Source organism: Siniperca chuatsi, linkage group LG3, assembly GCF_020085105.1.
Source record: "Siniperca chuatsi isolate FFG_IHB_CAS linkage group LG3, ASM2008510v1, whole genome shotgun sequence".
Lineage (NCBI taxonomy): Eukaryota > Metazoa > Chordata > Actinopteri > Centrarchiformes > Sinipercidae > Siniperca > Siniperca chuatsi.
Genome location: NC_058044.1, coordinates 33,469,379 through 33,495,840, shown reverse-complemented (window position 1 = coordinate 33,495,840; position 26,462 = coordinate 33,469,379). Strand labels below are relative to the sequence as shown.

The following is a 26,462-nucleotide window of genomic DNA, read 5'->3' as shown; positions in this document are numbered from 1 at the left end:
AACTCTTCAACATGTTGTCATGCAACATGTCTTATGAAAAGGTTACTAACCCATGGGTTTGCATGGGTTTTATTCCTCACTTCAGATGATAAGTTTAGTTAATATTAGGCTACTAAAACAATTTGTTTCAAGTTAAGGTAATGTTCTGGTCATGGTAAATTAGAAAATGTTACTCACTCACTCATGTTATTTCAGTTGGGAACTGAACCTTTGTTGCTGTAACTAAATGTAAATAGATCTGCATTTATTTTTTTGTTTTCTATCCAGTGTGTGTACTATAGAGCTGGAATGGTTTCACTGCTGTCCAAAGTTTGTAATTTCATAGGCCTTTCCTGTTCATAACATTACACTTTAACAACTTAAGTCATGACATCTGGGCCGTAAACCAACACTGACTCAGATGTGTGTGTGTGTGTGTGTGTGTGTGTGTGTGTCGTCTGACTTAGGCTACCTTCGGGGACACATTTCAGACTAAAGAATGGTTAATTGGGTATGGCTTGTCCAATTAGGGGACAAAAGCTGTGTCCCCCAATTGGGAAATTGGGGGACACAGGTTAGGGCAAGAAAAAAAGGTTAGGGCAAGGCAAGCTACCATCAGATTTTTTGACCAGAGTCCTTTTACTCTTTTTTTAGTGTCATTCATATTTTGAGAAAGCTGACCTGCTTTTAGTTCATATGGCCCCATATGAGTCTTCTTGCGTTGGTCTGGAGCCACTGATAGTTCATTGTCATGGAAGCCTCTTAAAAGCTTTGTCAGTGTAAGGGAATCATTTAGTTTTTCACTTTCCATTTCTACATTTTCAAGCGAAGATTCAAAATCATTACAACTTCCAGTAAACATCCTTCTCTAACATTTAGTGTGCCACCACTCATCTTACTCTCTTTCAGTTTAATCCAACTCTGTTGATTTGTGTTTCTGAAGAGAAGAGATGAGCTGAGAAAGGTAGAAATGAGAGAGCAAGAAAGGAAGAAAAAGCGACAGACAATGAGGAAATGATGGAGACAATAAACAGAAAGAATGACAGGTAGACAAAATGGGGACAGAGAATAACGGAAGAATACATTTTGATTTATGTGTGTGTGTGTGTGTGTGCTTTAATAAAGACTTGATTGGCATGATGAGGTCAGCTTCAACCAGTCTTTATTAAGGTACAACAACATTGTTTTTCCAACATCTATTTTTATCTGGTAACATTGCTCATTATGGTTTACATTACAGTGCTGCTAATCTATTAATCTCCTCTCAAAAAACAAACCAAAAAAAAAAAAAACAGCACATGCTGTGCGATACAGATGTGCAAATGTACATATGTTTGCACATATGTAAACACAGGGAATATGTAGTTCCCAGTGGACCAGTGAATCCAGTTTTGCTAGATGATAATTTTCCACAGAGAACAACAATTCCTACAAAAATGCATCTAGAAACATTTTTAGGTTCCAGCGAGAATGGGAGGATGGGAGGTTTTGTATTAAACAAGTAAAGTTGACAGTGTTGTTAGGCTGGGAATTGTAAATGGAAACAAACAATATCATACTTACATAAATACATTTTTATAGAAAACAAAATATACTGTTAAATAACATCAAGTGTACCAAATCTGGTGGTATAGCTTGCATCCTAACCATTACAACACAACACTCCAAATTGTGTCTTGGAAATCACAGTTGACAGTGACAGTGACAGTTTGGTGTCCTGTGTGCTGTCCATAGAGCTGGCTCAGTCTGAGGTGTGTGTCTTGGCTTTTAGCTCTGCTCTGTTTTGTGCTTAGTTGGTAGTTTCTGGGTCTTTCACAAATCTCAGTAAAATATACTGTGCCATGTCTCCCTCTATATGTATACTGCATCATTTCTGTAGTATTAAACTGTATAATATACTGTATGAGTTGTTTTTTTTTTTACTGTTACAGCACTACTAGTGTACCTGTTCATTGTGTAAAAGTCAGTCACTGTGGCCTTGATAGGTCACCCTGACACAGTACTTTCCACTCTGATGATGAAACGATAGAAACACCAATAAAACTGAATCAGCTGCATACCACCGTATATACAAAAACTGTTTTTCTACTTTGAACAAGATGACCAATTGGATAACCAAACTGGACACATCCAGTCATTGTTAATGTGAGTGGCAAAAGGTAAACTCAAACCTAAAATGTATAATGGAAAAACACGTATATGTTACTTTTCACTATTCCTCTTGATCTGAGAAAGATCAACAGAAGCTCATATCTCAGTAAAACAAACAAGTCTTCATCTGTCAGAAACTCTCTAACCTGTGATACTCTGCAAAGACTGACAGATGGTAATATCAGGTACACTGAAGGCTATACTGTGAAATGATGTGCTCATACAGTATATAGTGGAAGATCCATTCAGTACAAACATATCTGCAAAATTCATTGGCACAGAACATTTTGCGATTACTGTATGTTGTCTGATATGTAGATTAAAAAAACATGATCTGAGTAGCATTATGTTTCCTCACAAAGGACTGTGCAATATATACAGTATGTGTATAGGTATATATGTATGTAAATAACTGTACATATTGTTTTATTTATTTAATTTTATTCTACTTTAAATTTAAATATTTATTTCTATCTGTGTACCATGAAGGGGCTACAACTTACATTTCATTGTGCAACCCTGTGCTGTAAAATGACAAATAAATAACCTTGATTCCTTGGTGTGTAAAATTTCAATACTAGAGCAGACTGAGGTTTCCTTCAGGCACCTAGAATGACGACTATGTTTCTGTTTAAAACTAAATGGCTTTCTCCAAACTGCATCACAAACATTTCTGGTCTAAGTAGAGAAACTTTAATTGGAGCAAACACCTTTTTGCCAACTTTTCTCATATTATTGGTTGCCTTTCTGTCAGAAGAAAGTATAACAATGTGTTGGGAACTCACCATTGTCTGTGGACACCATAAAGGTGTTGGGAGTTGTATCTCTTCCACCTCCATTTTCAAATGCTCCATATCCATCACTCTCCTGAAGCTGCCAGTTTAGACCAAACAGGTGCATAGCTGGAGAGAGGAGGAGGGAAAGGAGGATGGAAGAGGAAATAAGGACAGCAAAACAGGGACACGGAGGTTAATACAGTGTGCAAAATGAAAAGGAGGTAGAAAGGAAGGTAATGTAAATAGAGGAAAGGAATGGTGAACAACAAAAATAATGGAAGGCAGATACGGAAAATATGGAAAAAGTGGAGAAAGAGAAAGAAGACAGAAAGGGAGGAAAATAAGATAAGAAATTATGGGGGGATAAAGAGGAAATACAAAGGAAAGATTAAGTGATAAAAGAGTAAAACAGAAAAAAATTGACTTTTGAAGACCTCTAGTCTAAAGCCCTGCTAACAAACCTAGAGGCTGCAATATAACGACATACTGACAATTTTGCTAAAAGTTTGTCCTGAGGGTGGCGCTAAAGGAAAGACTACAGAGAAATTAAACATTAAAAGGGTTTCAAAATCATTAATTAAATGGGAGCATGTATGTGCTCATGAATGTGGTCTGAAAATGTTAGAATAATAACTTTATTTATATAGAACCTTTCAAAACAAAGTTACAAAATGTTATACAATAAAAACAAATAATAAAAGTAAATGACATCCAAAACATAAGATATAAAACAAGATAAAATAATTACAACAATACCATCAGTTAAGAAAAGGCCATACAATAAAAGTTTTAAGTTTCAAGAAAAGATTTAAATGACGATACTGAGTGTGCCACCTGGGATCCCCATGCAGGGAGTTCCACAGCTGAGGGGCTCGAACAGCAAAGGCACGGTCACCTTTAGTGACAAGTCGAGATTTTGGATCCATTTGTAGGGCCCTGCTGGAGGATCTCAAGCAGTGATCAAGCTCATAGAGAGTTAGCAGATCACAGATACAGGCGGGAGCCTGACCATTAAAGCCTTTAAAAACGAGCAGCAAGGATTGGTGTAATGTGGTCACTTCTCTTAAAACGTGTCAAAAGCCTGGCAGCATTTTATATAAGTTGCAGTCTTTGGATATTTTGCCTGCTGATACCAGAATAAAGTCCATTGCAATAGTCAAGTTTGGAAGAGATAAAAGCACAAAAGAGAGGAGGAGGCATCCCTAAGCATAACAGAGAAGGACCCTTTCGCTGAATAGGGGATAACCAATCCAGAGCCACATCACTGATGCCAACATGATGGCAATCACTGATTAAGACATTGTGGTTTACTGTGTCAAAAGGCTGAGCTGAGGTCAAGCAGAATTAAAATGGAGTACAGGCCTGCATCTGCGGCAGGCACTAAGTCATTGCTGACCTTGACCAAAGCAGTCAGTGCTGTGTAGAGAGTGAAAACCAGACTTAAATTTTCCAAAAATGTTATTGTTATTCATAAAAGAAATGAATTGAGTGTTGACAATTTTTTTCTAAAGTCTTGGATAAAACTGATAATTTTGAAAGTGCAACAGTGCATTCCAGGGTTGACAGAGAGATTTCACTTAAGTGGGTTAATGTTGAATGTGGGCCATAAAAAAGATCTGGCCATAAAATTTTGATATGGTCACACTTTTGTGACACATTTTAGGATAGATTCTTATTGTATAGCCTATCTTTAGATCCTCTAGCATATATAATTTAGGAATTATGCCTTAATTTCCATTTGTATAACTTCAGCATCAAAATATTCTCCACAAACGGAAAAGTAATTTACAAAATGTACAAAAACAGCTGTAAGGAAGTCCATGTAAACTGCAATGTATCCAGAATTTTCTCAATATTTGATTAACTTTGAGTAAGAAATGGTGAAAAATAGTGAAAAAAAAACTTTCACATTGGGAAAAATAGTGTGTGTATTGCAAAATTTAATTCATTGTTATAATACCAACATGTTTTGTTCCTTTTTATTACATCACACCCTAATACCACCTTACATTGTCACTTACAGTACAATAATTTTAAACAAAACTGAACAATTTACAGTTAATTTGTGATAGGTTAACTTCTTTGACAAGTTGACTTAGGACTGCTGGATCGCCACACAGTTAACAGTTTATACAGCGGGACACAGGGAACAAATTAAATTCTGCTTTGGGCCCCAGAGGGGCTTAAGCTCACCAATGCAATTCACAGAACTTATTAATATAAGGTGGGTTTCACTCCACCTGTTTTTATATGCATTTTCAGTAGAGTGGACATGCTGTGCATGCACATGACGCACATGAAGCATGTGACTTAAACATCCACTGAAGCCTCGGCTTCACTGAAGAGATGAAAAACAGCAGCAGTCAAAAACATCAGATTTGTGTGGAGTGATGAGGAGATTGTAACGTTCCTCAAATTAATACATAAAACAAACAAATGATATATTTCCATCACGTTTTCTACATTGTTTTTCACTGTTTGAGGTTTGACTGACCTCATTTAATCACATCATCTTGTTGCGCTTTCATCTTCTGCAATGGTTTAATGGCACCCGACTGGTGTCACCAGCTGTTTATCTCGACAAACCAACTTGTAATAATCGCAAAACGGTAGTGGATGTAAACGCGCATTAATTCACATTTTCTTTTGCCAAATTTTAGCTAGCTACTGTAACAGTACTTTTCACAGAGCTTTCTAAATTGAGGCCTGTTATCATGTGCCAATATTTAATGTCCTTAAATTAGATAATTTTCACGCCAGCCAAAACAAACAAACAAAACAGAGGATCAGTGTTTGTTTCTCTAATAAGTTTGGGAGCCTTCACAAAGCACACAGACTACAATGTGACACTAAAATAAAACAAACCCCCAATTACTTTACATTTGAGAGAAGTTAGATATTCAATATGTGAAGAAGCCCATGTCCCATGACATTGCTATAAAGATCAAAAGCTGTAACCTGTTTGAGTTGGTTGAAAATGGAAGGACACAAGAGGAGTCTGGACTGGACTCCTCACACAGCAGATATTGGAGATAGTCGTGTCAAGGACCAATAACTGATTCAACTTGGGAACATTTACCAAGATAAACCCCTGCTGTGGACCCCTGCCCAACACACACACTTAAACACACTGATTCTGCACACACATACATGCCTCTCTGCCTCATTAAGAGCTGTGCTATGCTAGCCCGTTACCCACAACCTCTCTTGGTGAGGACAAGAGCAAAGGGTCATGGGAGAGTGCTGGCTAATCGGAGCCTGCATGTGTGTGTGCGTGTATGTCTGTGTGTGTGTCTGTGTGATGAAGTAAGTGGAATATTGGCCATGGTAACAGTCATACAAGACTGGTTCTCTCTTACAAAACCTTTTTAGGAAATTTGGGAATTAACAGAACATTTCAGAGAAATTTAGTTGTGGATTTAAGGAAGGTAAAAAAGTCTAGAGTTAGAAAACTTTAAAACTATATACGATTCTTGTTACATGGAGGTAATATGGTATCAACTATACATCCATCCATTATTGCGCTAAGGTGGACAGTTAGTGTAAATTGATTCAAATTGCCTGTTGTCAGGTTGCTATCAATTCCCCAATAATTCCTCTTCTTTATAAATATTAATTGGTTTGTGAATTTGAAGCTGTGATGAGGAGTCAGCGCTGGAATATTTTGAAAAAATCCCTGTAGCAGGACAACTACTTGGATCGATAAAAGACAAACTATCCTACTGTGTTCAAAGCAAGACTGGAATCAACAACCTAGCATGCACCAACTATAGCTCAGGTAACGTGTTGAGATCAAAGGTGGAAATACTGCTGTCACCATACAGCAGAATGTTGATGGCCTTTACTGTGTCCGTTCAGAAGAGTAAACTGATCCCAGTTGAGTCCTGATAATCAACACACAGTGAGAGGGACTACAGCTGCCTTATTAACCACTTTAAGGGAAGGAAATGTGTTAAGAACATAAGATGTTGTTTACAGATGAGGCAGAGGAAACTCTTTTACTTCTTTTTGTGTTTTAGTTATAGTACTATATTTGCAGGTGAAACTGTTGAAAATGACTGAGAATGCATAGCAACTATAAATGCTGACAGAAGAAATGCTACCATCACATAATATAAAGCCCCAACACAACCATGTGTATGTGTTTTTTCACTTATGTTGCCTGATTGAAATCCATCTCAGGAATGTGTGAGGGTGTACAGACTGTGCTTAATAGACCTTTGTCAAAGCAACCATTTTGACCTGACCTAGCAGGAAAAGCACAAGTGTAAGTCATCGCTTGCTCCATCTCATTTACTGCAAGTGGCTAAGTCCAATGAGGAAGCATGCATACTAGCAGGGAACACCTAAATGGCTTGCAGCCACCATCAATGATATTGGTTATACCAGTGCTTTTCCTGCTATGACAAGTCAAAATGTTTGTTGTGAAAAAGATCTATTGACATCTCTCTCACTCTGTATTGTGTGTATTTTGTTGCACCTGTTAAAATGGGGCAACTTCCACCTTTATCATTCTGATTTGTTATGTGGAAAGTGAAAAGTTATTCCAGCCATATTGGATGATTCTGCACCTCACAATTGATGTCCACTGCCAATGCTGAATGCCAATGCAGGAAGTGTTGTGCCCTTTATGTATTGAAGCTGAAACTTAGGTAGTGGAGGTTGGCGTGGTCGATGGCTATGTGGTACGTCTGGAGTTTGCTTCGAGTCATAGAACTGCAACTAATGTTTGTCTTTTTATTACCTGTACCACTGATCTTTTTCTAAATGTAAATAAGTGATTTAACCTCACCCATACCCAAAGTGATTTGTTGCTTAACCCTTACATACTGTTTGGGTCAAATTTGACCCGTTTTGACATTTGAACCCACCTAAACACCCAAAATGCCATTCATTTTGCCTAAAATTTGATGACTTTTCCTAAAGTGACCTAAAATGCGCAAAACTTAAAATATTTTAGAATGTTATACTTTTGTGCAGGTACTACAAATTTTTGTACATTGAGGCTGTTCTGGGTCAGATCTGAAATTACATTGAAATGGATTTTAGATCCACCAGTGTGGGTCAAATCAAGGAAAATCTAGGAAACTGGTGTGTGGAGGTGACATGGGTAGCTGTCAGCTGTAGAGGGAGAGGTGGGGGAGTGGCTCAGGTGAGCAGCATCTGGGAGAGATAATTGTCACAGCTGAAGCTGGTTGATTAATTATGCTCTCCCTAAATACACATTAGCATGCTGGACCTGGAAGACACACACCCGAGCCACGACAGCCAGCCAGGGAGGCTGGTCTTTCTGTGCACAGACATTGGTCTTTGAAGTGTCACGGGGGAACAGTGAAATAGTAAAACAGCATAGGCATGATCATATATGGTGCACATAAGGAACAGAGGTCATAGGGTGCCTTGACACCGTCGCGAGATCTGCACCTGCAAGCACAAGCACCTGCAATGTTACAAAATAACCTCAAAATAAACAATTTGAAACCCATCAATTCCCAGCTTACCAACAGAGATCAAAATAGGGGTTGGGGGTGTACCTGAGCTACCATTGAGCTTCTGTGATCCGACATTAATTGGCGAAGCCAGTACAGGAGAGATAAAAACTCTAGCCTGGGAGACCGCCTCTATATCAGACTGTGGCCACAACAAATTAAAAGGTAAGCGTAACTTTTTTCTTTATGCAAATTCTAAGTGTGTCTGAATGCAGCGGTCTGCCCAGGTGAGAGAAATCAGACTGTCTCTTCTCTAAAGAACCTAGTTTAAGAAAAAAGTATTAATGAAGACATAAATATGAAAAAGAATGAAAGAATTGTTAAAACTCTGAAAACACTCACTAAAACAACTAAAATCGCTGGCTTGATGAGAGTTTAATGCAAGTCTATGTTTAATGTGTGTCTAAATGTGTGTCCAGTGTTGTATCTAAATGTGTGTCTAGTTTTATATGTGAAGCTATACACCAGAGAGTGGAAAGAATGGATGAAATATTGCTAAGCATGCTGGCTTGTTTGTCTTGTATTTGCTGGAGCACTGGTCTGACTGTCTCTCCATGCTGCAGGGCAGACCAAGCCGTAAATCAGAGATGTGAGGAGTGAAGCCAGCAGAAAAAACCTGTGCTGATATTGCTCATCTTGTGTTCGTTGGAGTGATAATTTAGTGGGCTTCAGTGTAGAGCTGTCAGTAGAGTAGTGTAGAGCTGAAGTGAGTGGAGATACCTGTGGCCCTAAGATAAGAAGCAGTGTGGCTGTGTGCACAAGAAAGAGACAGAGAGTGTGTTGAAGGAAAAAAGGAGAGGTGTATCGAGTTAAAGCTTGAGTAATTGTCAAGAGAGTTTGTAAGTTTGTCATAAGTATTGGGCGATTAATTATAAGTGAACGTGATTAAAAACCAGCAAAAGTGATTGTGGATACTGTTTTTCGTCTCTGTAGAGTTCCATCTGTAGGCTGGGGCACTCCAGTTAAGGAAAAGTCTGAACAGGCAAGGTGCTGATTTATGATAAGCGATTGTGGATACCGTCTTCCATCTCTGTAGCGTTAAAGCTGTGGGCTGGAGTGGTCTAGTTAAGGAAGAGTCTGAACAGGCAAGGCTGATTTATGAAGTTGTCGCGAGCATCACAGAGAGTGACAAGATAAGAAGTTGCTTGTGTCGCTGAGGTAGTGACAAGGTTTTTGCATGCGCAGTGGAGTAGCCTTTGGGGAAGCGGCTCTGGCCAGAAGAAGTGTAAATAGATGTCTAACGTCTAAATGTGTGATGTGTGTGAATGCTGAATAAAGTGAGAGCTATGAAAATATGGAAGTTTTTATTGGACTTTATTATTTGTAACCCACAGAAGACAATCCACAAATTTCACTATCCACAAACGTGTAATTTTAAATTTGTGTTGTGTAAAGTCATATCCACAAAAATACAGAGCAATTTGCAAATATACATAACTTAATCTGTAAAAATGTATTTTACATAAAATTATATAGGTTTAACAAATGTAAATAGTTTCACTCCAAAAAATACATGTTAAGTGATATATAAGCATTTGTGGATTATTTCATTACATGTGAAACGGGTATTGCACATTTGTGCATTGCTTCCTGTCAGCTTGCGGGCCACTTGACATTTGTAACTTCCCTCCTATTTATTTGTGGAATTTTGTCCAATTTGTACTGCAGCAGATCTGTAAAAAGGATTCTGTATATTGAGGTGCAGTTACCATAGCTACACTAGCAGGTGGCGAGATACCCTCACATGAGTTGATGGAACTACAGTCTGTAAGCTACTGGAAGAAGGCTGAACAAGAGTCATCGTACAACAGGAGAAAACAAGCTGGCTTCTACCAGACAACCACAGACAAGGTGGAGCATCTTTATTTAACCCAAAGGTCTTGATTCAGGTTCATCATTGTCATCTCCAGGTGTGTGTGCTGAGCTGTGCTGTGCTTGCTTACTTACTGGCGTTACCTACAGTTTGCTAACGTTAATGTTAGCTAGCTATGGCAGTGGTGTACAGGCTCGCTCACCAGTTCATTTTGTTCAGGGCCCTGTTTCAGAAGGCGGGTTTAGTGAAAACTCTGAGGGAAAATTTGGGGTTTTCAGTTCCAGAAAGAGAGGTCACTTAAACTCTGGATCAGCTACCATGGTAACTGACTCTGTGAACCTAGCCTGCTCGCTGGCAGGTTTTCTTCAACCCTGAGTTTCTCTCTGTCTCCTCCCTCTTATAAAGCCAGACATGCTGTTTCATTTACTCATTCATTCAGTCATCGAAGCGCTATCGAAGCACATTAGTTAGCTGAGGTTTACTGTCAGAATATAAATCCTGGTTGGATGTTACTTTGTTACTCAGGACTATCTGAAGTTACCACTTTTATGCGCTGTCAGTCATTTCTTTGAACAGTGTTTTTGCCCTTATGTACAAATATTAAACAGCATCAAGTCAGCTCAGAATAAACCCTCTGCATGTCCTTCTGTTTTTAAAACACTGTGACTCTGTGCACACAAGATAGCTGTCAGTTTGTTAGAGCAGTTCCACTAAAATGTTTATTGCACATAATGAGTAATCTCAGTTTAAATGGTAAATAAATAAAGTGACAGTAATTTAAAAGTGAAATGCTTTATAAGCCATGATGTCTTTGGTGTGTTTCTACTACATGATTATGGGAATGATGCGACTTATCGATTTTCTCAGAGATATCGCTGACGCTTTCATCCCTTTCTTTCACTCCATCTTATCAGCAGCACCTTGGCCACATCTCTCCTGTCCTGTTACCATCACTTTAAGCCACCATCAACACTGCATTCTACCGCTGCTGGACGATGCTGGACTCTTCTCTGATTTTCATCTCCATCTAAACTTTTCTGTACAAGTATATAGTTTACTTTTGAACAGTTTATCACAATGTATTTCTCTTACATTTATATTTAAATAAATACAAGCCTACTTTTGAAAATTGTGTCTTCTAGTAAACAGTAAACTATATTTTTGTTAAACATCTGTGGGTTACAAATAATAGAGTCCAATAAAAACTTCCATATGTAAATAATAAATTGGAGGTGCATGTATGAAGATCTTAAAACTGTGTGCAAACCAAACTGTACATTTTTTTTGCATGAAAAAAAGAGACTTAAAAGATCAAAATTGTTGCCAATTAATTCTGTCAATACACTAATCGATCGATTAAATCAGTTGTTTCAGCTGTACTTGTATAAACTATTGAGTAGTTTAATTGATAACAAAATGTATGCTGCATAAAACAAATGTTTTGTGTATATTAATCTTAATTTGTGAAGTAATTAGCAACTGGAGCTGTCACATAGATGTAGTGGAGTAGAAGTAGAAAGTGGCATGAAAAGAAAATACTCAAGTATTTGTATACTGTATATAAGTGCCTCAAATTTGTACGTAAGCACAGTACTTGAGTAAATGTACTTAGTTTCTGTCCACCACTGAGCAGTAGAGAGAGAGACACAGAGTGAAAACACACTTTTATTTGGAACAAACCTATTATTTTAAAGAGGGCATAGAGCATTGGCATGATAACAGGAAATTAATCAGAAGCATTGGCAAATCACTGAAATAGTTAATTTGTCACTATTACAGGAGGGATTTCTTGACGTACTGTGGAAAGAAATAATACGTGGTTTGTGAGCTGCAGCAGCATTGCCATGAGTGCTGGAGCAGCCATGTAGGATACTAGTGCCATAGCTACAATCCCATTGAGTCCAGTATTTGGACTGTCAGCAGGGTTTGGGATAGTAGGGTGAAACTGGAGGACAGCAAATCCATGACTGCATTTCATATTTGTCCCCAAAAGAGTTAAGTGGGAGACAGGCAAAATGGATTGCATCGTTAAGGCCCCAGCAGACAGTTAGGCTAGAATTTTAGTTTACTAGAGCAAGGAAATATAAATGAGGTCTTACTGCTGGTAAAATACTTGTTTTATAAAAACTAGATGAACAGACGAAGAGCCAGAGGTCGCTAGATCATTAGCTTGCTGTGTAAGACAAGGCTTTATGGGGGCAAAAATGTCAAAGGGAGGTAGTGCAGCTGACAACAACCAGATGATAAAAAGCAGATTCAAAACTGCATGAAAAAGTGTCATGAACGAACATAAGGAAAACTACGATGGCCAAGAGAAGGCACCTTTTAAGGAGCCTGCTGTGATGAAGTGGAGGCCAACATTAAACTTTATAAGGTAAAAGACACAAGCAATGCACGGGAAGGCAAGCGTGCCAGAGAGAGAGAAGTGTTAGAATGGTTTAGACAGGCAGCATGTAGATACATTCACACACACCACATATGCAGGCACTGATGAGAGAAAAGAATGTGAAAGACAAAGGAAAGAAAGAGTTAAAAGAACAAGAGCAACAACCCACTGCCCCTCCGTGGCCAGTTTGGTCACCACTATACTCTCCTAGTAAGAAACTGATCAAAGTAGGACACTTTCCAATGGTAAAGTTAGGAGATAAAGGTGAGGAACATGAGATAGAGGGTGAGCTATCAAGGAAAGTTCACAGTGACACTGTGAGGAAGGAGTGTAAATCGACAAATTGGAAACAGAGGAGGAGCTGAAGAGGAGAGCAGTGAAGCAGAGGTCATAGAGGAGGAGAATGATGAGTTAAGTGTACACACAGTGGGAGGCACATCTGATGAGGAGGAGGAGCGTTCCGAGGGAGAGTACACCCCAAAAACAAGCAGACGCCACCTAACCAGCACTATAAGCTCAAGAGTGATTTCGGGTAAAGACACAACCACTAGGAATGAAAGGAAATAGTATCAACTGATAGCTGGAAGAGGCAACTGCCAGGCAGTGAAGACAGAATGAACTACAAGTCAAAGGAGAAAAGTGGAAAGGCACATAGCAAGGAACTACAAATGAAAAATAAACAGAAACTAACAAGAAAGGAAGATGAAAACAACTAACAGACCTCAATGAAAGAGCAAATAAGTCGATCACTGCATTGGAAGAGAGTACAGCCGAAGGCCCTGGGTCATTAAAGCCTTGCTCATGCACATGACCAGAAAACATACAACTGAAGAAATCTTCCAAGCAGAACAACTACAGTTGGTGGTGACAGGAAACATGACTGATCACGTGGGCTTTGGAGGACACCGCACCATGGTATGGGCCGAACTAAAAAAGCGATATCTGGAAAAAATTGATCCCTCCAAGTTGGATGGAGAAACACTGAAAGACAGTGAGTGCCCATTCAAGTTTCGGCATGCCTTTCAGTGGAAATGGAGAAACGAAACAGGAAATGCCAGGAACGTTAACAACACCACAAAAAGCCTGTTCAAAGTGATGGTGAAAAAAGCCATGTCACCTGTCTGGACGACATTGTGGGACTCATGAAGATGGAGTGGCCTCTGTTCTCTGAGCAAATAGTGCATCATGTGCAGAACTGGAGAAAAGAGAAATAGAGGGAGGAAGACGCAAACAAACATCTAGCCAACAAACTGACCCAACGGCAGCTGAATGAGCTAACCAAACAAAAGAAGGACAAGGCTAAGACTCAGGCCCCAGTGGTGGTAGCAGCTCAAGCCCAGACGCAACCAACAGTGACACCTCAGACTTCAGTCCAACCCCAGGCTCCGGCCCTGACACAGGCCCCACGAGGGCCAGAACAGACAGCACCTGTTAACTCAGCCACTGCATCGCTGCCACCAATCCACGTCCATGTTAATTAGCCTGGTGGTGCAGGTGGTAATTATCACCCTAGAGGACAAAGAGGTGGTCTGCCTCGACATGGAGGATGAAGAGATACATGCACAGCAACTTAGGTGCTCTCAGTCCAACCCACAGCTAAATCAAGCTCAAGCTGAAGATAATGTATGTTGGGGATGTGACCACCCAGGTCACCACCGGAGAGATTGCCCAACAAATCCACAGCAATAGGGGAGCCTGAGGGGAGATTAATTACACCAGTTGTCTTGTCACACCCACAAGATAAGCTCACCATAGCAGTGAAATACCATTGAGTCTGGTTCTACTCGAGGTATCTGCCTCTTAAAAAGAAGTTTTTCCTTGCCACTGTCACCAAGTGCTTGCTCATGGTGGGATTTGTTGGGTCTCTGTAAATAATATTATAAAGAGTACGGTCTAGACCTGCTCTATAGGAAAAGTGCAATGAGATAACTTCTATTATGAATTGGCGCTATATAAAAATAAATAAAACTGAATTGAACAATACAACATCATTCGTGCATTGGAAAAGCCAGGTCAGAACTCCCCCTCGCCAGCTCATCAGTCAAGACTGTATACATCTCTGGGAAAATACAAGTGATACCCCTAACACAGCCAGTCTCGATGGTAATTGAAGGAAAAACTATTGTCACACCTTTGTTGTATTCAGAAAGCACCCCCCTATCTACTAGGAAGAGACATTTTGTGCCCCCTAAAGGCCAATATTATGTGCACACAACATGGCCTCTACATAGACTTTCCTGACAACTCATTTGCAGGAATGATACCAGTACAGACACAACAGGAAACCACTAACAAAGTCCAACCTTCAGTATACTGGCTTCAATTGATGCCAAAATCAAGATTGCTCCAGGAATGGCAAACATGGAAGCCATGGGTGCAAACCCAGGTGGAGGAAGCCATCAAGCCCTAATTACTGATTCACTGCACACTCATGTATGACGAACAGCAAGAGGACAAAGACTATGACACATGCTGGGAGGAGCTGGTGAACAGAAGATTGTATTACATGATTAGCCGTGATATGTACATAGGACCACAAGGAGCAGCTGCAGCTGTAACACTCCCAACTGAGTTACAGCACAACTCCACCCCGCATGTCACATTACTAGTGGCAAAAGGACATGTACAAGTCTCATGAACTTGGCCCAATGGTGAAAGCAGCATTGCAAGTACAAGAATGGAAGCCAACCAACAACAAGTACATTCACACCTCCTCAGACAAACAGTACCTTTGAATATCATTAAGGGCATGTGATGAGGGAAAGGCAGAAAAAGTCTTTGTAAACCCAAGAGCACCCACACAGATGCCATTACCGTCAGAACATGAAATTCTGCTAAATCAAGTGCCATAACAGGTGTGGTCAAGAAATAAGACAGATGTAGGAGAGTTAAATCATAACAACCCACATGCATTAAGCTAAAACCTGGAGCTAGGTTGCCATACCAAAGCAATACCCACTAAAGCAGCACACTCTGGAAGGAATCAGACCCACAGTAGTGGGCCTGATAAAAGCAGGGGGTTCTAAAAAAACAAAGAGCCCCTGCAACACCCCTATCTTTCCAATTAAGAAGCCACACTCTAATGATTATCGATTGGTGCATGATCTAAGGGCTGTTAACGCCATTGTAGATGCTGAGACGCACATTATCCCAGACCCACACATTTTGCTCTCCAATATTCCACCCAACACACGATGGTACATAGTGACTGACTTATGTTCAGCTTTCTTTAGTGTACCAGTACATCCAGACTCACAACACCTATTTGCTTTTGCTTATCAAGGATGTCAGTAGATTTACCGACAATTACCGCAGGGTTACGTTGAAAGCACAATAATCTTTAACAGGGTGTTGGCACAAGATCTGCAACACCTAGACGTCCCGAGAATGGTAATTCACTATGTGGATAACCTGCTGATTTGTAGTCCGACAAAAGGACAATGTGAAAAAGACTCTATTACAGTATTAACAGCGCTAACAGAAGGAAGACACAAAGTCAGCACGGACAAGTTACAGTTTTGTCAAACAGAAGTGGAGAATTTAGGGAGAAAATTGTGTGGAGACAAAGGGTTAATAGCACAAGTAGAGGCTATAGCTAAGGCTCCAAAGCCACTAACAGTGGAACAAATCCTGTCTTTTCTGGGGGTAGCGGGTGTAGTGGCAATTTCTGCGGAATAAAGAAACACTCAAGGCAATCACTTGTCTTTCTGTAGGTTTACTTCAAGCGTCTGCAGACGGACTCACAGCAGCAAAACATACATCAGTATAATCTGCCCTGAGGGAAAGGAGCATCAGTTATTTATCCAGTCTTCAGGGTCAGGCTCCTCAACCTTGGGAGAAGAGTGTCCCTGAAGCCTGGACATAACAGTCACTAGGATGTTTTGTAGTTCCATCTCATCATTATGTACTGTTCTCATCACGCAGTCCAAACAATCATACACATCATACAAAGACTGACGTCAAACACTTATGTATGGCATCTGTATGTTATTATGTCTGAGAGTTTGTTCTTGCCATTACACAGGATTCAGACGTCTGTGGGTTTGTGACTATGCCCTTAAGGCAGCACCTTTGTAAGCCCTGATATGGGCAGCAGGGCAGACAAATAACTTAGCTCAATTGCAGTGGATAGAGGAGGCAGAAGGAGCCTTTGAGGCTTGGACACTTGGTAACTCAGACTACACCAAGCCATTTAACTTATATGTCACAGAACCTTGCTTTCAGGGATTGGCAGCAGCAGTTTGTGATTCCAGCTATAATTTACTGTAAAATTTGCCCGACATATTAGCCTACACATCACCTATATCACATCCTGGAAAACAGTGGTGAGGGAGGGAGAGAGGGAGGAATAAGGCCTAGAGAAAGGAAAACCCTGGCTGTCTGGTTATCTGATGGGCTCATACCACAGAGTGAAAACCAACGCATGAAGCAACAAGAGTACAAGAACGGCTGATACAAAGAGAGCCAGAGAGGGGAGAAAGCTGGACAAGACTGAAAGAGATAAGGTTGGATTAACAGTGGACAAATCAGGGGAAGCAGAAAAAAGTCTCATTTGTCATCCTGTGTCTGGGCCAAACTAACCCTTCAGACTAATGTGTGTGCATAAATTCACAGCACTGATTTTGAAATTTGTGTGTGAATGAGAGAGAGACAGACAAACAGAGAAAAAGTGTGGTCTTACCTATGCAGTAACAGAGCAGGACAGAGAGCAGTACAGAGAGTCCTACTGCACTGAGGGCTGTACACCTGAGAAAAAAACAAAAACAAAAAGATTGTTGTGATGCTCTCACGTCTCCAATAACCTTCACATTACAAAGAAACATCTTCTAGATGTATTGTTACAGCAGTGATGTTGCTAGGTACGTGTCCTGTGTCTCTGACATGTTAAAATCTGAAAGGTCGCAGTAAACTCACTGTTGATGCGTCGAGACATTTTTCCCCCGTGATAATGCAAAAGTACATTGTGCACAACAAATTCGTGTTGAAATCTTACTTTTTGAAACGTTCGGCTTTCATTCCCACAGTCTTCTCCCACTAAAATAGCGCAGCAAAACAACACTAAAGAAAAGTAATTAGCCTAAAACCAGAGATCTCTGAACTACGGTGTGGAGCAGCAGATCTGGCGAGGTAAAACATTGCTTGAGAATGACATATCAAATCCTAGTAATGTATCAATTGTTTGGTTGCTGACTGGCTTTGAAAATCAGATTCCAACAATACGTTACAAAGGTTGTTCATGTGCCCCACTGTATAACACCTTCTGCCATTGCATTTGAGCAATGTTAGCTTCCTTCTACTAGCAAGCAAAAAAAGATGGATGAACATATTCTCAGTTTGAATAACGTCAGCCCTCTCTTGAAGTTGGGTCTACTAAAATTAACAGTATAAGCTGTACTTCAAATCAGTTGTCCACCAGAAGCTGTAAAAGTAGACGGTAGGGGCAAGCGATGGAGACACAAAACGAAGTGGGAACTTTAATGTCCGATTTTATATGTCCAGCCCGCATTAGAATAAAAGGATGAGTGGCCATCTAAAGGCTGTTACCAATACCATTATATTTTTGTTGGACTGAAGCTGTCAACAGCTGAGACTTAGTTGCAATCTTCAACATCTTAAAGAAACAATCCACATTTTTCACATTGCTTAAAACTGCTACTCTAAATCAAACTACTTCCATTTAGTTTAACTGAAATAGTCTCAAAACAGCATTTTGATCCTAAATACTAAATCCCCACTCTCCAGGATGTTTGATTAACTTACTTAAATACCGGTTTCCTGCTATTTTGTACTTTCCAGAACCCTGGTAGTATGAATACGTTTTCCTTCTCACTAAATTACCGCAAGTGTCATTTTTCTGAAAGTATAAAAGTGTGAAAGTTCGAAAAGCACTAGATCGAGGCTAGGATGATGTTAAATCTATGTTCTGCAATGACGTGTCATGCAGTACACTTCAAAATGTCTCCTGGCTTCTTGAAATTGAAGGAAGAGATATAGGGGAGGAGGGATGGGAGGAGGAAGTATGAATGATAAGAGAAATGAGTGAAGAAAGAAAGGGTAAAGGAAAGAAAAGAAAGCTGTGTGGAAAACGGAGCCATAGACCGGAAGGACATACTTAACACTAGAAGTGCCAGAATTCCAAACTTACTAGAACTGCCGTAAACGGTCATTTTGACCACTAGATTCCAAACTCTATAATCTCTAATGATAAATTATCCAAATGGGAGATTAATGCATTTATTGTCTTATGATATCTTTTAAAAAACAAATAACACCAAAATATACATTTAAAAAAGTTTAATTATACATTTATAAATATTCATATCATCGCATATAGTAAACCGTAATATTCCATGAGCTATATTCACACCAGTGTCACTGACTCCCGCTTTGCCTTCAGCCCATCGATGATGCCCACACTTGTGTGCACGGAGCTCAGCAAACATACATTATTCCTCGGCTTTCCCTGGTAGATGGTGAACGTCGCATCTACACATTTAACACCTTTTGTGCTGAACAGCTCCACTTGCTCTTTTGCGGAGGGGGGCAACTCACGCTTAGTTTTCCCCAGGGTGCCAACCAGGCTGGTCTTCTTGGCCTGTAAGGCGGTGGCCAGTTTCAGAGAAGTGAAGAAATTATCTGGTAATATTTCTTCACTTACCCAGGAATGGCTCCCCCAGTTTCAGCTCCACACTCTCTCCCATGAGCTGACCTCTGCTCCACGTCTCCTCTTTTCCCAGAAACGGAGCATCACCTTCAGCATGTATTTTGAATTGACATCCGCAGCCAGCCAAAATTGTCAGGTCATGAGCTGTCACCACAGTGCTGATGTGCCTCATCCACAGTGCAGTCCCTGACGTGTTTCAGCATGCAATCGTCAAACACACACAAGAAGGCCGTGAGCCGTGTGTGCTGTGGTGCCAGCACAATAGAACAATAGAATAGCGCAAAAGTCACTGTGGTCAATATGACCGTGTATGGCCGAAATAGGTAAAAATGATCATATTTTCTTTGCCTTTTGTTTAATTTATATAAAACCTATTGTAAATAAAAATACAAATACTTTTAGGAAAAGTCAGGTACCAGCAAGATTGTATTTTTTTTATTCAACAAAGTTATTGCATATCTAAATTTCAAAACGGTCAAAATGACCATCGTGGACGTTCTAGTGTTAAAAGTAAAGATATATCTAAATGTCATCTGCAAAGGAGTGCATGTAAATGTTGAACAAAGAATACTGAGTATGCGTATGTTGTTCAGTACACCATTTACAGTATTCTGATAATGTACGAAGCCAGGTGAATATACTGAATTCTGTTTCTTTTTTCCCATTGAGCATAAATAGCATGGATTTCACAATATTGTCAAAGCATCAATAATTATCAGCTTTAAATTTTATCCTTATCACATTCAGGGCTATCACTTTAACTGTGTGTGTTTGTGTTAGAAGATGATATGAATTTCCTCTGTCTGTACTCCATTTGAAAGAACAGAGAGACACCACGGATCTCTAAGAAATGCTTATCTGCTGACAAGCTTCTGGAAAGTTTATTCAAATTACAAACAATATCAATAGCCTGGGGAAAGACCTATTTTGTCTGGTTGGTAATATAGCGATTTTGTGAACAAAACAGCCAAAGAAGAGCCTCCTGTTTAGTTTATTACATTGTAATAACAAGTAACAAGTATGTTTTTTTACTTAATTCAACTAGTTGGCTTTTAGTGGCTTCTAGCTATTAGTAGTGCGCATGCGCCAACGTGTATTCTGCCTGTTGCCGTAGCTCGTCTCGTCGTCTTACTTAACTTTTAGCTTTCCTTTTTCTTCCAAACTTGACTAACTTGTGTGTAAGAATAAATTTAAACTACGCTCTTTACGAAAATGAGAGTAGAAAGTGTTTTGGTACATTTTTTCGCCTTGGAACTTCTTCTCCTGCTACTCGGTCGGGGCACCGCTGCAGATCAGCTATTTGGCTGCATTGTTTACACCAGGGAACAGCTGATCGCGCTGAAGCCGAGTGGCATGGCGCCCAGGACAACCGATGTCCCCACTGAGATCTGGAGGAGGACACACTGAGGATGCAGAGGTGGAACGGAGCGGCGAGGGAAGAGAGAGGGGTGCAGACAAAAGAGACTTAAGAACAAGAGATTTAAGCCGTGTCTGGACGAGCTAACGGCGTTAACCCGGAGTCAGACGGAGTTCCGTGAGTGTAGTTTGATGTGCTTCTCAGAGACATGGCTACACCAGGATATCCTGGATCATAACGTTTCCATCGACGGCTTTCAGACTGTTCGGGCCGACAGGGATCACACCGGGAGCGGTAAGCGGAAAGGCGGCGGGCTTGCTGTTCTGGTCAACAACAGATGGTTGAATCCTGATCAAGTTACTATCAAGCAGAGTATTTGTAGCCCGGACATGTGCCTCTGGTTAAAAGGCAGCCTGCGACCACAAGGACAGTGAGGAGATGGTCAGAGGAGGCCTATGGGACACTGCAAGAATGTTTTGAAGTGACAAACTGGGATGTACTCTGTGAGCCTCATGGAGAGGACATTGACGGGCATACTGAGTGCATTATTGGCTACATTAACTTCTGTGTGGACTGCAATGTTCCAACTAAGGGATTAATAGGGAGGAGGTGAGGGCAATCCAGGCCGACCTGAAGGTGAAAATCAGGGAGGCACAGGAGGAAGTACAGGAGGAAGCTGGAGCGGAAACTCCAGCAGAACAACATGAGAGAGGTCTGGAGGCTAACAGCCCTCTTCACACTAATGACTCTCCCCCTCCCCCACCTGTAACCTCTGCTGTGTGCCTGACTGCTGACCAGGTGAGAGGACAGCTGATGAAACTCCACTCAAACAAGGCTGCAGGCCCCGATGGCGTTAGCCCCGGGGTGCTAAAAGCCTGTGCCCCCCAGCTATGTGGAGTCCTTCAACATGTCTTCAACCTGAGCCTGAGTCTTCAAAGTTCAGTGGAAGACATCTTGCCTCGTTCCTGTGCCGAAGACGCCGCGTCCCAGTGGACTACAGACCGGTGGCACTGACCTCCCACATAATGAAGACCCTGGAGAGACAGGTGCTGGAAACGCTGCGGCCCATGGTCAGAGCCCTCCTGGACCCCCTTCAGTTCGCCTAAGACCCCCGGCTGGGAGTTGAGGACGCCATCATCTTCCTGCTGAACCGCATCCACACCCACCTGGACAAGCTGGCAACCACGGTGAGGATCATGTTTTTTGACTTCTCCAGTGCTTTTAATACCATCCAGCCAGCCCTGCTGGGTGAGAAGCTGGCAGCGATGCAGGTGGAAGCCCCCCTCGTGTCCTGGATTGTTGACTACCTGACTGGCAGACCGCAGCATGTGCGCCTGCAGCACTGTGTGTCGGACAGCGTGGTCAGCAACATGGGGACCCCTCAGGGGACTGTCCTCTTTCCTCTTCACCATCTACACCACAGACTTCAGCTACCACACAGAGTCCTGCCACCTTCAGAAGGTTTCTGATGACCTTGCTGGGGTGGGATACATCAGCGGTGGTGATGAGACTGAGTACAGGGCTGTGGTGGCTAACTTTGTCTCATGGTGTGAGCAGAACCATCTGCAGCTCAATGCGACAAAGTCTAAGGAGCTGGTTGTAGACCTACGAAGGACAAAGGCACCAGTGACCACGGTTTCCATCCAGGGGGTCAGTGTGGACATTGTAGAGGATTACAAGTACCTGGGAGTACACATGGACAATAAACTGGACTGGGCTAAGAACCAGAGCCGCCTCTATTTTCTGAGGAGGCTGAGGTCCTTCAACATCTGCCGGACAATGCTGAAAATGTTTTATGAGTCTGTGGTGGCCAGTGAGTCTGTGGTGGCCAGTGGGTCATATCCTGTATGCTGTTGCATACAGGATATGACCCTAAGTCATTACACTGGACATTGATAATTACACCACTGCAATACTCGACATAATTGTGCAATATTCTGTGTTAATACTCCTGTGCAATATGCTCTTTTCAGTTTAAAATTCCCTATTTATTGATATTTATTCATACCTCTACTACAGCTGTGCAATATCCACCATCTCATAATCATCTTAATAGCTACACTTAACTTGACAGTTCATGCACTATTACTTACTACTTGTATTATTATACCGTACATACTTATCATCAACTGGTAAATCCACTTTGTACTTTACACTTATTTTAATTTTATACTTATACCCGCTTGGTATTTAATTTATCTGACCTGTATTAGAGTGTATTATATTTTTTGCTTAGTACTTCTATTCCTGTGTGCACTGATGTTATAGTGAGCTGGTGTAACAAAAGAGTTTCCCTTCGGGGATCAATAAAGTATTTCTGATTCTGATTTGTGCAATTTTTTGCAAGCAACAGACAATGACTCCCAAATAGCACCCGATCTCTCAGCTACAAATTGGTTCTTGTATGAACCTGGTTAGTATTTTACTGATGGCAAAAATCAAGCAGTCTACAACAAGACTTTGCTTTCTTCCTGCTCCCATCTTACCTCCATGAGCAGTACTTGGAGGATTTCTTGAACTTGAAGGCAGAGCGGGACAGGGTATTCCTCGGCAACGGCCTGGTGGGCGGGGAATACACTGAGCCTGTTGCCATAGTGTAGCCAGGAGTTGCTGTGGAGAAGAGGGGCGTGGTGCCTGTACCTGTCTTAAAGAGGAAGTGCCTGGAGGGCGAGAGAAGAAAGAGAGAGAGAGAGAACTGAGTTGTGGTGCATTAGTATGGGACACTGGCTTTGTTTACAAACACAGAAAATTAACTGCAGTACACAATTGTCACATACTCTCTGAGTCTGAGTCTGTTAATTTGGCAACTTATGCCCTGAACTAACCTGCGGTATGGCATGTTAACTAGGTCTGAGTTTTTAGACTCAGTTTTGTTCTTTGTAACATCTCAGGTGCATGTTTCAGTCTTAGTTAGCTCTACAGTAATCTGGTTTTTCCATAGGCCCGGGTGGGTCAGCTTTAACTGTACCAAGCCAAGCCATGATGATATACGTTTCCACTACTGCCTCACAGCAGTGGATAGCAGCACCAAGCTGTGCTGCTGTGGTCCTGCTTGGTAGCAGGGCCAACAATGGGCAACCTGTGATGGTCTCCTCCTCTTAGCCGTGTCCTCAGAGGCTTAACTCATGTGTGTCTGTGCTGGAGACCAGAGAGAAAGCTCTGTTTTTAAAGCTATGTTCGGAGTTTAGATTCACTTCTGTGTTCCTGTTTGTACTTTCGAATATCAGCCTTATTTTACTGTTTACTGATCACTTTCAGCTGTATTAGAGCTGTACTAAGCTACTGCTTCACATTAAAAGATTTCCACTAGTGAACTAGCAGGATGCTTTTATTGTGAACTTATAGGAAAGGGAATGTGTTAGTGGAGCTTCATTATCGGTGCTATTCTTCAATAAAAACAGGTCTAATCAACATGCATATTCTGCGCTATTTGTTCAGGGAGGAATAGTACAAACCGAAAGCCAAACAGTTCTTTTTTATTCCCAAAAAGGCTGTCTGTGGAATTTCCATGGGAAAATCACATACATGTATGGCTGCAGTAATTACGAAGGTCACAATGTCTAATTAATGCCAGAACCCTGGCTAACGAGCAACTGTAATTACAATCAGACTGCTCTCTAACAAGGCTGTTTGATTAACAATTAGAACCAATTATAACAAGGGCCCTTCAATTAATAGCTGTCTTTAGGCAAGCTGTGAAGAGAGAGATAGAAGAAGACAGAAAAATAGAGCAGGAGTTAAAGGAGGAGAGACAAATAAATAGAAAAAGAGTTTAAACAAGTACAGAGATATTCAACATCTACATAAATTAAAAAGATGAATAAGTGCAATATTTCTGGATGTACTTCTTTGACTTTGTTAGATATAGTGTAGAATATTGCCTTTGGTAGCTAATAGAAAACATGTTTTTTAGTCTACCAATTTATCAATCTGACATGAGAATTTGGGAGATTATTTATTTCATACAACACTGTAACAAGTATAATGTGATTATCACCAGTTAAAGGTCAGAGAAAACCCATTAGTTTTCACTTTAAGTGCAGTGCTGTAAAGTAAAGTAAAATACTTCAGTGGTTCTCAGTCTTGCTCCTCAGGGCCCACAGCCCTGCTGCTTCCTATCTGCCAGTTAATGCCATTTACCTGATGTCCCTGGTGTAAGTCAGTCACTGACTGGATGGTCAGAGTTAACAACTAGCAGGACTCTGGGAGTCTATTCACCTGGCATTAACATGCATCACAGGTGATCAGAATACAATCATACAGTGTTTGACCACAACTACAGGTGTAAATGCACCCAAGAGGTTCTATGGTTGGATTGTGTTTCAATCCATCACACCACAGGGATGCACTGTGACCACACTGTAAATAAATGTAAATACAAACGCTTTTACAAGCAGCAACTCTCACACAGATGCCGACACACCAACCTGTGCACTGCCTGGATTGATTACAAGAAAGCATATGACTCAATGCCACACACATGGATCACTGAATGCTTGGAGATGTACAACATCAACAGGACTCTAAGAGACTTCATTGCAAACTCGATGAGGCTGTGGAAAACCACCCTTGAGGCCAATAGCAAACCACTTGCACAAGTATCCATCAAATGTGGCAGATGTTCTGTCCCCACTGCTGTTCTGCATAGGTCTGAACCCCCTCAGCCAAATAATCAACAAGACTGGCTATGGATACCGACTCAGAAATGGGGCCACCATCAGTCACCTCCTCTGACTGATGACATCAAGCTATATGCTAAGAGCGAGCGGGACATCAACTCACTGATCCACACCACCAGGATCTACAGCTCTGACATTGGGATGTCATTCGGGCTTGAGAAATGTAGTCAAATGGTGACAAAGAGAGGGAAGGTAGTCCACACAGAAGGGGTCTCACTCCCAGAAGGAACAATAGCAGACATTGAGGATGGTTACAAGTACCTTGGAATATCACAGGCAAATGGCAACCTCGAAGAGGTAACAAGGAAAACAGCAACTGCCAAATACCTCCAACGAGTAAGGCAAGTCCTAAGAAGTCAGCTCAATGGCAAGAACAAGGCCCCGGCAATAAACAGCTACGCCCTACCAGTGATCAGATACCCTGCAGGAATAATAAAGTGGCCGAAGGAAGAGATACAGACCACAGACGTTAAGACACGAAAGCTCCTCACCATGCATGGAGGGTTCCATCCCAAATCCAGCACCCTGAGACTGTACGCTAGCCGTAAGGAAGGCGGCCGTGGACTAGTGAGTGTGAGAGCCACTATCCAGGATGAAACATCCAAGATCCACAAGTACATCAAAGATAAGGCCCCAACAGATGACGTGCTCAGTGAATGTCTCAGGCAATGGGGAACAGAGGAAGAGGTGCTGGAGGAGGGACCATCATGGGAGGACAAACCCCTACACGGGATGTACCACCGGAACATAACTGAAGTGGCTGATATCAAGAAATCCTACCAATGGCTAGAGCAGGCCGGACTGAAGGACAGCACAGAGGCACTCATCACGGCTGCACAGGAGCAGGCCCTAAGCACCAGAGCAACAGAGGCCCAGATCTATCACACCAGACAAGACCCAAGATGATTAAAATTAAAAGACCCACACAAACCTATAAAAATAAGTGCTTCTGATTTGTGTCTAGTGAATGGCCATGAACAGTGAGTTTACAGTGTAATATTATTAAATAAATAATAAAATAAAATAATATTTATCTGGCTCATTGAAATAATCATCACACGCCTTATTTGTTTCTTCATATTTTTGTATTCTTGTTTCTACTACAGAGGAGTAATGGATGTGTGAAAAGTATTAAATACATTCTGAGATATTTCTGGGACAAATTTTT

At 41.2% G+C, this 26,462-nt stretch overlaps 1 protein-coding gene across 12 annotated transcripts in view; it reads right to left on the bottom strand.

Annotated features, from left to right (window-relative positions):
• LOC122870684 (teneurin-3) overlaps positions 1-26,462 on the bottom strand; it is a 422,149-nt gene that overhangs the window by 141,216 nt on the left and 254,471 nt on the right. For 11 of the 12 annotated variants that reach the window (XM_044185050.1, XM_044185062.1, XM_044185057.1 and 8 more), the window contains 3 exons: positions 23,102-23,275; positions 17,276-17,340; positions 2,916-3,032 (listed from right to left, as the gene is read on the bottom strand). In XM_044185050.1, coding sequence (XP_044040985.1) covers positions 2,916-3,032; positions 17,276-17,340; positions 23,102-23,275 — 356 coding nt within the window. The remainder of the gene's footprint in view (positions 1-2,915; positions 3,033-17,275; positions 17,341-23,101; positions 23,276-26,462) is intronic. The other variant, XM_044185096.1, reaches the window with a different exon arrangement.